This window comes from Triturus cristatus, chromosome 12 (genome assembly GCF_964204655.1).
Source record: "Triturus cristatus chromosome 12, aTriCri1.1, whole genome shotgun sequence".
NCBI lineage: Eukaryota > Metazoa > Chordata > Amphibia > Caudata > Salamandridae > Triturus > Triturus cristatus.
The window spans coordinates 277690069-277702835 of NC_140595.1; the positions used below are offsets into that span (position 1 = coordinate 277690069).

At 43.4% G+C, this 12767-nt stretch overlaps 1 protein-coding gene across 8 annotated transcripts in view; it reads left to right on the plus strand.

Annotated features, from left to right (window-relative positions):
- Window positions 1-12767, plus strand: part of NR1I3 (nuclear receptor subfamily 1 group I member 3) — an 858363-nt gene that overhangs the window by 462121 nt on the left and 383475 nt on the right. For all 8 annotated transcript variants that reach the window (XM_085638659.1, XM_085638656.1, XM_085638661.1 and 5 more), the window contains one exon: window positions 3793-4034. In XM_085638659.1, coding sequence (XP_085494785.1) covers window positions 3835-4034 — 200 coding nt within the window. In that variant the 5' untranslated portion in view covers window positions 3793-3834. The remainder of the gene's footprint in view (window positions 1-3792; window positions 4035-12767) is intronic.

Here is a 12767-nt window from a genome sequence, read left to right on the forward strand (position 1 = left end):
TAAGCAGTCGGTCAACAGTGTGGAACTGAGCCTATGACCGGAGGCTCAGTTCCACGCCGGCGTAACGACGGACAGAGCTGTGCCCCTTTCCTGAGCGGTCGCCAGGTAGAGGTGTGGTGACTTACCTAGTAGTTACGGGTAATGTTCTTCATAAAACAGGCACATCAAGCAAATTCTTGTCCCTGTATCCTTTTATGTTACATCACTTATACACTTTTTCGCAGCAGCATCACAGGTCCTGATGAAAGCCTAGCCTACTTATAGGAATAATGGCTGAAACATGTTGACCGATTAGTCCTACTTCACCATCGCGGTTTGTAATTTAGACTGCTGGTGCGCTGCTTTTTTAATCCTGGCGAAGAACGTCTCACAATAAAGATTTTTCTGGCGTTCTTGATCTAGTTTTAACTTCACATTCCTCAAAGTTTTGATTTATTTTGCGCTGTGCCCTCACTCATACTGTTAGCTCTTCATTTGTGGATTTAGAATATCCGATACAATATACAAAACATCCCTGAGCTCCTCCCTCTCAGAGAGGGGGTCGTAGCCCCCAGGGGAACTAGGTTTTTCCTCTGGGAAGAGAATCCCAAATGATGAAGCAAGTCACCTTTGGTGAGTGAGGGATTTCGCCCTGTAAAGGGAAATACCCATAGTTAGTTCTGTTGGGCTTAGTTGCTAGTTCTGTTTCACATTTTTCCTTTCTTTTTGATAAACCAACCATTAGTGGTTTTTCCACACTTTTCTAAGTACTATTGTAGTCCTCAGGATTTCCTACTGTTGATTATTCTTGGCATAATACCTACACCGATGCTAGGTACATTTAGGTACATCTAGTTAGGGAGACATCGTAGGAGTACGCATCCTCTTATCATGTGTTTTATGTACTTGTATATATTCATGATTGTTGCAAGATGGTAGAACTGTACAATCCCTTAACTTTCATAGTACTGCTAATTATATATCTCTGCTACTGGCTAATGGTTATTACAGCACATCTATTTTACACTAGAATAACAACTGTTCAATAAATCCTTACTGAAACTCCCAGACTGTTTATTCTGTGTGTCTCTGAGATTAACTAAGTGAGCACGAGTGACTGAGTGAAAAGTAGTATATTGGTTCCACGATCCTAGGGAATCAGGGTTGTCATGCCCTGAGGTTGCCAGAAACTTTTCTCTCCCTGATAAGAGGAGATTCTAGTGGCACTGTGAGCTAGCTATTGCAAACAGGCTAACATATCCGGTTGGGGTGCTTGGAATCAGTCTGCCACCAAACCCACAGTTTGTTATCTGAACGCGCAGATCCTGTATAGGGCATATAGGAACTACATGACAAGATTTAAAGGCCTGTTAACAGAAAGAAAGTTCAGGAGAGAATTCAGTAAACCAGGTTTGGGCAACAGGAGGGACGAACTTGAGCTGGACAGCCTAAGGGAAGTAAAGCCAGCAAATGTGAGTTACAAACCACAAAGGCAATGGTAAGCATCAGGTGGAATGCATTCCTAAGTCAGGTTTCTGAATTTCCCCAAGATTAATTTAGCAAACCAGACAGCTGTGCAGTCTGGTAGGCTGCACCCTAAAAAAGAAACTAAGAAATTGCCACTAAGATCAACGTTACAAGCCATGTTTTGTTTTACTCAGTCTCTCCTTGTACAACTCTTTGAAATGCAGAAGTGAATTAGTGAGAGTGATGAGATCTTGTAGGACATCAATTAATTTGGCCCAGGCTATGTGCCTCCCATTATAGCACATACCTACAAGAAAGATGATAAAATAATTTTAATAAAGGAGAGAGAGAAGGTGTGTGTTGTGAGAGGGCCTTTGGAGAGCCACTCGGCTCCCCTACGTGCAGTAGCATAATGGATGCACGTAGGGGAGCCGAGTTTTTGAAACTAGCTGTGACTTTCCTTCCATTGCTGTGACCTCTTCTATAGAGTGTGTTAGTTGGTTGACTGGGGGTGAGAAGTCACACAGCTAGCTGGTTTTCTCAGTTGAGTGATGCATCAATCAAAGAAACACGAAATAATAAAAAAACGATGTCTGAGTGAGACCGAAGTCCCCAGAGATAGGTCCGTCCATAAGGGATTTGTCTCTGAAGTCAAGGGTTCCTATTTCTCATAAGATGCAAATCTTATAATTGGAAATGCATATGCACAGCATTTCTTGCACTGGATCTGCGTGCCTGCGCTTTTGCAGGGTACTGCCAACAGTGTCCAGGAGTCATAATTATGTGAAGCAGGTTACTGCACCCCTTTATGAGACCGTATCATATACCACGTATATATAAGAAATGGCCTGCAACACCTTACCTTTAATCGCGGATCCTTCTTTCATTCACCTGGCAACCCTTGAGGGTGATCCTTTTCCTCCCTTTGCGAATCAACAGTCTCTCCACTGAGATTGCTGTGTTTACCTTTGAGCTTATCAGCTCTCACTAGAGTGTTGACGCACGCAACGCAGAGGAGCATTGATACGAAGAAGTGATGTATTTTAGCTCCCGCGTTTTATAGAGAGGAGAATTCTGCTGTTTGCATCAAAGAAGGCATGCCTTAAATCTGGGGTCTTAATGGAGGTACAATAACAGATATGGGCAGAAGGTCCAATGTTGTAGCCCAATAAACTAACTGTTGTGGCTGACCGGGCCTGTTGAAGGGGTCAGATGAGCCCACAGCTTTGTGCAGAAGGTCGGTCCACACTTGAAGCTGATGTAAGGATGTCATCTTTTAGTGCAGCTAGACTTAGATGATGCAAGTCTGAGTCCATCCTTCTTCATACTTTAATTCACTATCAAGTAAACCCCCAAAAGAGTCTAGCATTTTCCTGACACAAGGAAAGAATTCTTCAGACCATAATTCATCACAGTTCTATTAGGGGCAGGAGTTCCCACTGATGTGACTTGGTCTCCTCAAACACAAGCTGTTAGAGAGATGGTGACCCAAGCTCCAGTTTTCCACTCATGCGGCTTGGAAAGTTTGCAATATAGGGTGAACCAGTCTTGCAGTAGGAGTTGTCCACTTGTGCAGCTAGACGGGTAACAATTCTACTGGCAGGAATTCATTGTTGCACCCGCAGGAACCACAGTTACTCTGGAAGGGTACTGTGTTGCACTAGACTGAATACATTATGGCACACAGTGGGGCCCACTGTAAGAACGGTACTCGCTGTTACTCAGAGTGGTACAGTGTTTCATGTTGTAACCAGTTTTTTTGTGAGGAACTAATTTACCAAGATGTTTTCTGGGATAATAGTGGAAAGGCCTAGTTCTCCACCGAGGAGCAGACAGTAATTACATAAAAGATGTCCACTCTTTAAAGTGACCACACACTGCTGCATGCATGTTGACACAATCTGAGTCATGAGCCTCAGTGATTGGACAGGCCAGCTCTGGAAGACCTGAGGTGCACAAGTGAAAATAACTGACCTCCTGGCTTGGGGGAGTTGGCAACTCTTCTAAAGATAGTTTTTTTTTTTTAATGCAATGCTCTGCAGCAGTGTTGGACAGCCAGGGCCCTATTGAAGGGGCATGATGGGGGCTTACAAGGGAGATTCATAGTGCCCTTGGAAGACTGCATGTCGCCATGTTCCAGCTACTATTAGAAAACAGTACTAGCGATGAGATTTGGGGGGGGGGGGGCTGCTTGCTGCAGAGAGATGACTAGTGGCTGGAGGATAGTTTACGAGGTGCTATGGATGCATGAAGGTATCATACAGTCATGCCACTACATTTGGTGTATGCTTGGTGCAATAAACCAATTGTGTTGTGTCTCATCTTTCTGTATGCATCCTTTCCTAGGAAGAAGGCTTCCATCCGATTGCTGATTGGCGGAAGGATTGAATGCTGGTCATGTACCGGACCTCTGATGAGGACAGCTTCAGCAGCAGCAATCTTAGCACGCCGCCACTCAGCTGCCAATCCAGCGAGAATGAGGACACCGACCCTGAGGGGGAGGAGAAACTGTGCACTGTATGCGGAGACAAAGCCACTGGTTACCACTTTCACGTCATGTCCTGTGAAGGTTGCAAGGGCTTCTTCAGGTGAGTGTTTGGGCTAACGGACACTCCTGTGGCGAAACGTGTAGGGTTCTTCAAGGCTCTACTGCCTTACTCAGGAGAAATAGTGAGCTCTAATGTTTCTCAAAGTGAAAATATTACAGTGTGCCTTCATTGCCTTAAAATGTAGACATTTGTTCTCTATCCTTGATAGTTTCTCCGTCTACATCGATGTGCAGTTTGATGGTCTGTATTAGGAACTCTGAGTTTCACCTCTTGCATGTTATTCTTCAGTGCTGCTATAGTTGATTAGGCGAAAGTTTTTTCAAACGCCCTGTAAACGAGCTGAACTTAGTATCCCCTACGATATATACCAAGCAGCGACCAAGCCAAAGTGTCTGGCTTGCCACTATCATTGCAAGAGTTTAAACACTGCGCTGTTTCCGTAGCAAGTAGTGGTGACAGCGGACTCAATCTATAAATCCGGAAATGCTGCCATTGTTTAGGTTATGCAGATACATTGTAAATAGTGCGCTCTTATTCGCATTCTTAGTGCAGGAAGTTACAAAGAGTTCACCCGCTGAAATATTGTATCGCACTGAGGCCCAGAAAGCACTCGATTCGGAGTTTAGAACTGCAAAAATGCCTTTTCTTTTGGACAAAACTCATGTTGGTAGTCAGTAAACTTTTGCTAACTCCTAAAATGGGGCTGTGACCCCAAACTGAATCGGCATTTGGAAAAGACATGTTGTAGTTGTCCCTTCAAAATACAGAATCGTTGTGATCAGTAGCCATGTTTTGTGACAAAATGGCGTGCGTGGGGTGATACTGCATTATCTTTGTGAATTAAAACAAAATATTAGGGAATAGGTGGTAGATCAGGGTTCCAACTCTCAAACAAACCTTGGAAAAACAGCAAACAATTTTTTTTGTTTAAACCCTAGTAGGACGCCATCCCTGTGATGGCCGCCAATCATAGTGAGTCGCAATTTGCGGCCTACCTCCCTAATAATTATGAGGTAGTTCAGATTACGACTCACTAGGATTTGGAATTTAAGACCCACTGTGTTACTATATAGGTCGGTTTGTAAAATCGTTTATTGCTCTCAATAATACTGGTCACAATATGTGGCCAGTTTTTTGTACATACGGGCCCGAGTTTTGGCAGAATAACTTAGACGGTAAACACAAAAACTATTTGTTTCTTGTGTTTTGAGTGTATAGGAACACACATACCCACAAGAGCGAGTGCTAAATTAAGAGATTCTCATTATGTGGAATGTTGCATTTAGCGCTTACTGTCTCGTGACAAGGCCTTATTGAGCCTCCTTCTTCTAGTTTATCATTAGTGTCAGAAATGTTACCACTCATTTTAGTGATATCTCCAGAATAGCGTAACCTTACATTAAGATCTTAAGCTCTGTTTAAATTCCAATTTAATGTCCTTTTGTTTCTGTGAATTTGGAACTTTATCTTTTTTTCCGAAGGTCTTTAAACGTCTACCTGAAGTTAGCCATTTATGGAGGAGGTTACTGGGAGGATGATAAACATGACCATTTTAATTGTAATTGTATTTATATAGCACTTACTAACCCTGACTAGGTGTTGAAGCGCTTGCTACGGCGGAACCCAAAATGGATTAGTGGTCGATTAGAATAGGGAAATATAAGTTGGTAATTCGAGCACTGGACATGTGAGTCTGTTAGTTGGATGTAGTAGGATAAAGATGAGATAGAGGAAGGAATAGTCTAGAAAGTGTTATTTGGGGAGATCATAATAGTCAAATGAGGTTTTGGATGAGTCAATGGAGGGATAGAGGAACAGAGAGTCTAGAAAGGGGTATTTGGGACAATATAGTAGTAAAAGATGGTTGGGGTTGAGCCAAAGGAGGAATGGAGGAGGGAAGAGTGTAAAAAGGGTTATTGAGAGATAATAGTAGTACAATGGCTTTTGGGATGAGTCAGAGAGTGGAGATAGAGGATATATTGAAAAAGGTATAGAATGAGACACAGAGTAGTGCCTTTGAGAGAGTTGAAGGTTTCTTTTTCTTCTCTACAGTAGGAGAAATGTAATAAATATATAGATACATAACTACATAGAAAGGTATACCTGCATATGGAAAATAATAGATATACAATTGTATTGTATAAAGACCCATATGTGTGATTGCATGGATAAATAGAAACTCAGACTTTCAATTGCTGCTGTACATAAAGCTATTGTTTTGTGTATTTGTATTATTATTTTGTTTTTGGGAAATGCTAGGCATTTTGTTATATTTATTTATATTTGTTTATTTTTCTTTGCTATTTTCCCCAATATTTCAGTAGTGAAACACTTATAGATACAATTGTTATAATCATATTTACCCATTATGATAGATAAAATAAAATTAAACAGAGTCCATAATCATCTATTCAAAATACTTATATAACTTATCACACATTGTGATAGACTAAAGTAAGTAAAGCAGAGACCCATAAGCATATCAGCAAATAACTTATATGTGATCTATACATTGACGAATATATATATTCAGCATAAATAATATATATGGATTCTATAATAATAATAATCTTTATTCGGCAGTAGTCACAGCCATAAACAACATTAAAAAAGACAGCATCCCCGCTGCTGGCAAGTCTCACTAATGAAACGGCAATATGGTCTTCCCTCCCACTGTCGCTATACGGCAGGTCCGCCATCTTTAAGATGGTCTTGTTGCGCCGAATTCTATACAAACTGCAAAATTTCTCTTAGAAGATCCCCCGACCCTGGTTTTCACAAATAAATTCCTCTGGAACGGGGGTGCGATCAGAGTGGCGCTCTGCACCTGCGCACAGTCTACGTACTGTAGAGGAATTGCTGCGGCCGATGTTTATACATAATATGTCGCCTCCCCCATCTTAATAATTAATGAATGGTGGTATAGTTCCCCAAGAGATCCAGCATTCGCACTTGAACACGTCACCATGGAAAAGACCCCTCTTCTTCAGCTCCTTTATAGTTCTCATACCCTGGAGTCGCTGCCCTCTGCGGGCCAAGTAGTGATCCAGCTTTGACGAACGGCCGTCCGGCAGATGGGATGGAGCGGGACTCTAACTCACACGACCCCTCTGTGGCATGGCACCTATCTCTGCCCTGTGGCCGCCCTGCCCAGCTTTCGTGGGTGGGACTTGGCAGGGATCTCGACCCTAGGTGATATAATGAGGGGCACAACATTGAAGTCATTACAGCAACTTTAGAGCGACTTCCAATTGCACAAGTCCCAGTTCTACAAATATCTGCAATTCCGCCATGCCCTGACCCCCCTGATTCGAACCCTGGAATCCCTACCAGAGTTCCATCCCCTTGAAGGACGCTGCTTAATGGGTGATTTGGGTCTACATAAAATCAGACAAATCTATCAAACACTGACAATGCACACCCAGACCACCCTTGACAAGACCAGATGCGCATGGCAGGAAGATATCCCAGACCTGACTGACGATGACTGGGCAGAGACCATCGCCAGCCCCCGGGGTGCGGCGGTGTCTACACGGTTCCGACTCACACAATTCAAATATCTGCACTGCGCCTATTATACCTGCACCAGACTTTGGGCGATGGGCGCAATCCAATTACCTACATGCCTGAGATGAGAGTGGGAGGACGGGACTTTTCTTCATACCGTCTGGGGATGCTCCGCATTGCAACCCTTTTGGCGCAGAGTTTCCTCGTGCCTCAGCTCTGTGTTAGCATGGGAACTCCCATACACCCCACGACTCTTTCTCCTACATATCACTGACGGGACTGGGGTCATAGATATAAGCAGCACCTACTCTTTTTAGCCCTTACTATCGCCAAACGCGATATCGCATAGATGTTGAAAGGGACTTTTCCCCCCAACTCTGGGCAAGTGGAAGACAGAGCTTGACAGGTGTATGGGTGCGGAAATCGTTGTGTTCTTGGCAAGTGGTTGCCCTCAGAAACCTCATAAAATATGGACCCGTTGGACGACGTACCGAAGGATTGAGCTCCCCCCCATACCGTCGATGGACCCCTGAAGGACACACCTCAGCTGACATGTTCTCCAGTTTTCTTTTGCCCCACACTGGGTTTATCTTTCAACCTACACAATATCCTGGGTTCTCTCTAACTGAGTCTGGATCTGTCTGCACACTGTTTTTGTTGGTTTGCCTGCATGTTCTCAGGCTATGTAAGAAATGTGACACAATGGTATCCCTGTTAATTCAGACTTTCCTACAGGTACATGTAGGGCTCCTGCCCAAATGTTACAGGAAATACCAAATAAAATGTGTTTTGAAGAAAAAAAAGACAGCATCACATTCATTTGTTAGCAGCATATCACTTAAGTGTGCAAAGTTCGCAGTTTGGCCATGTAAACATCAATCATAACCTTCAATCAGATACAAATATAAATACAAATCAAGATGAACGAGTGTGCAGTAATCCAAAGGATAAAAACAACATAAAATTAATTTGTGCAAGCATGTCCCGAAGACTGAGCAAAATCGTAAATCCCCTTATACTTTTCAGTCACCTCAGAATATCTTGACTTGCTCTTAAAAAGTTAGTAACACTAGAAAGCGTGCAAGCATTCGTCAGAAGCTGTAAATACAGTAAAGCTACACAGGCATGCTTAAATTTCTTTTCTTTTAAAAGCACTTTAAGAAACAGTCGCCTAGGGTGCGTAAAATATTTACAAAGGAATACAAAGTGTAAGGTGTCTTGTGGAGACCTACTGTCGCAGCCACAGGGACCTCTATCTTCTATGTGTGAGACAAAACCTGGGGAAGGTGCCTATAAATGAAGAAACATGTTCAGTCTAAAACAAGTGATTATAAATCTGTCTTGAGCATTTATTAAAAACATTAAATAAGGCTCCATGCCCTGCATAGACTTCACCAAGACATGCCCTCTTACCATGGGTTTCCTAAGCTTGATTTCCTCCCTGGAGGCCATGGCATGCTTGAAAACAATATTTTCACAATATTCTTATCCTTTGGTTTCACTGTGTCGTATCTCATAAGAATATCTGCTCTGCCCAAAGCCGTGAGGGTTTCCTTGACATATCTTATTCTTGGGATTTGAAATGTGTGGTCAAGTGAGAGGCAGTCCTGCATTACTAGCTGGTTAAAACCTGCCTCCTAACTAGACCAGATCTTTACCCAACATAGCAAAGGTTTGACGGCCACCAAGTCTGTTATGTACTTCATTCCTAATTCTTCATAAACTGAGTACGAGGGGGTGCCCTGTGGTACTTTCAAGATTCGTCTGAGATATTTATTTTGTGCAGTCTGTATTTTGTCGGCTGCCGAGAAACCCCATATCTCACTTCCATATGAAACCTTAGAGATACAGAAGGAGTTGTACAACTTTAAAATTACCCCCCAGTGACCATGTGCCTAGTCTTTGGGCATAATTTGCAACTGCTTCCATTGATTTTTTCATGTCCAGTATCTTCCTCTCCTTCAAATGTTTGAAATTAAGTTTCTCATCAAATAAGATGCCCAGGTAAGAAAAGGTCGGGACCTTCGCTAAATAATGAAAGCCCACTTTGTAGGTGTTATGCCTGGTGGCCTGCCTACCGCATTCCATGATGTATGATTTTGTCAAATTCGGTGACAGGTCCATCCTGTTTATAAAGGCCACAAAGCCATCAAGTAACACCTGCAATCCTCTTGGGGTTTGTGCTAACAGTACCGCGTTGTTCGCATACAACAAGACGGCGACCGGTCTCCTGCCTAGCCTCGGGGTGTCAGCCTATAAGTTGATATGGGATGATTCTTGATTTACACCATAAATAAAAAAAGGAGCTAGTATACATCCTTGTATGACCCCACTAGAACATTTAAAGTAGCCAGTGATATGCCCATCCTGAGTGTATCTGACTGCGGTGGAGGTGTTGGGAGTGCAGGGTCATTAAAACATTTATGATCGCTAGGATCAACCCCAAGGGTACCAACCAGAGCCCACAATTTACTGCGGTTTTCCCAGCCAAATGCCGCAGTGAGGTCCAAAAAAAAAACAGAAAAAGAGCTCCCGGTATGGCTATCGTATATTTCGAGATCAAAAGATAGAGGTTTAGACATTGATCTGTTGTTGACCTTCCTTTGGGGAACCCATATTGCACCTCCAAGATAATTTTATGAGTGTCCGCCCACTCAGAAAGCCTATTTAATAAAACCTGTCCAAGAACTTTGACAGTGGCATCAATAAGGGATATGGGGCGATAACAGTGGGGGTTATCCCTTTCCCCTTACTTGAAGATCAGGCCAATGGTAGTCGTGGACCACGAAGGGGGCATTACTGTCCTAACTGCGATGTTTAATACCCTGGTTAAAACTGGGGCCCAAACCTTTATATTGTTGCGAAAAAGGTCCGGAGGGATCCCGTCTGGACCAGGAGCCTTAATCAGCAACAAACCCTCAATACACAGCCTGACCTCATCAAGAGTAAAGGTAATTGATCAAGCGCTAGGAGGGGGACTTGGATCCTCAGTGGGTTGCAAGTTAAATCCATAGTTATAGACACCCTCAAAGTGGGCCTTCCATTGCTCTGGGGTGATGTTATGACCTAGGCTCGGTTTATCCGGTTCTGAAAAACAGGGCTATTGATGACACTCCAAAAAAGGGTACAGTCCTTTTGTTCGCAAGCCTCTATTTACTCCTCCCATGCTTGTTTTTTTAGCAAGCCCTGATGGCCCCCTTATTTTTACTGCGACAGATTGCCGCCCAAGATCTATCACGTGAGATCTGTTTCAAGGCCTTCTAAAGTTGGCGCAAGGCCCTGGAGCACTCATTATCAAACCATCTAGAGAACTCAATACGAGGGGTGGCTACCTGGACTGTTAATAAACCGTCAACTGTTTGTGCAATACATGCATGTATGATATCTTCTCCAGGGGGTAGCAGATATGAACACTTTGGAATCTTCAGTTGTCTCAGACTAAAAAGAGCATGGTTAAAAGCGGTAGTATCCACCTGTGACAACCTCAGGCGCCTCCCTTGATCAGTTACGGACAAAGAGCCTGCATACATCCTCCAAGGTGCAGTTTGATTTCCTGGTGCTTCATGTACCAAAGACAGAGGGTTGTGATCACTAAAAGCACTGTCTTGGATGTTGAAGGAGGATTTAACCACTAAAAAGGAAAAAAAAAAATACAAAATAAATAATAGATGCGGCTCCCCTATCTTTGTAGGTTGGCGGCATGGGAGAATCAGGAGAGTTCGCCACCAGATCCAGGGTGTATATTAACCATGAGTGTTTAGGAGGGCATTCAGTTCCTGTCCTTCTAGGGAGTGGTCCATATGCAGACCATCTCTAATCGTACATGTGGACCAATCTCACATATTCAGGGCAAGATCTGAACATAGATGGCAATTAAAATCTCCCAGTAGAATTAAATGCGCCTGGGGAAGACCTTCGTCCTACATCCACTCAAGGCGACCACTTAACTCTGCAAGACTTGAGGGCTCATGAGTCTTTTGTTTCGCATTATAAAAATTATTTATAGTAAAACTAAATGATTTATCTGCCGCTACTGTCAGACCTTGTGCTACCTTGGAATCCCAATGCAAATGCTTCACTGGTCCACAGATCCTGAGGTCTATAGAGATAATTAGGCCAACCCTTGCTCTTCTCGTTCTTGCCCCCACTGCCGGACAAAAAAAGGTTTCATAACCCTATCGAAAGTAGTTATTTTCAGTCTGCCATGTCTCCTGAAGAAAAATTAAATTAAAGAATCTGATAAAATTGAGCCACCTGTCTTCCGCAAATTTTGTGGCCAGACCTGCCACGTTCCAGGAAACAATTTTTACGTTTTTGCCCCTGCCCTCGTTATGGTTTAAAAATGGCACAGTGAAGCCCAACTTTGGGATACTAGTCCCCGTGCTACTTGACCCCAGGCCACTTATACAACTAAGATGATGGTCGACATTAGCACCAAGCTGTGACTTCCTGATTTTCAAATCTCTGTGGCTGTGATTCCGCAGACATAACAGTAGCTAAACTGTTCCCCTTACACTCTTGCAGTCAGTCTGGGTCATTAAGGTCCCTCAGGGGAGCATAGGGATTGTGTGTTGTCTATATACCCCAGAGGGGAGAAGAAACTCCCCCCTGGAATGGGGGTGAATGCTGGTTATGATATTTTGTGAGGGCCTGTAAAAAAAGGCCCAAAGGTAATGACTTGATGCCCAACTCTAGATAAAGGGACTGGGAGGTCTATTGCAAGATGTTTCGAGCTAGTTCTGGGAATCTGAATATGACTATCACACCATCACCCTCAAATGTATTCCCAGACCGACCTATCCAAGAGACCATCCTGGCCATCAAAATATGCCTATGGTCTTCCACTTTAAATCTGGCATGTTTGCTTAGCTAGTGTGTAGCTTTGTTGATAAGTTGGTCAGTAGGTTCGGCCCTTTGAGGGCCATGGCCTGGTACCCCTAGCAAAACCACAGTATAGGGGCAGCACGGTGGGGGGAGATCAATTACTGGTAGTCCAGGGCTGTTGAGGGCAGATAAGCTATCTCTGACTGCTTCCCTATGCTGTATCTGGGGATGCTGGTGGGTCAGGTCCGAGCGGCCTGAGTTTTTATTAATCGATCGAGGCTCGGTACCCCAAAACTCAATTTCATGGTTCGTTACACCCTCTGCCCTTGAACTAGAAATGAGGGGCTTATTAATATTCAGGATATTTAAAGCAGGGGTTCCAATTTGTGCTGTCTGTTGCTGTGAGATAACCTTGAGGGATGTTGGGTTAATAGAAGCCAG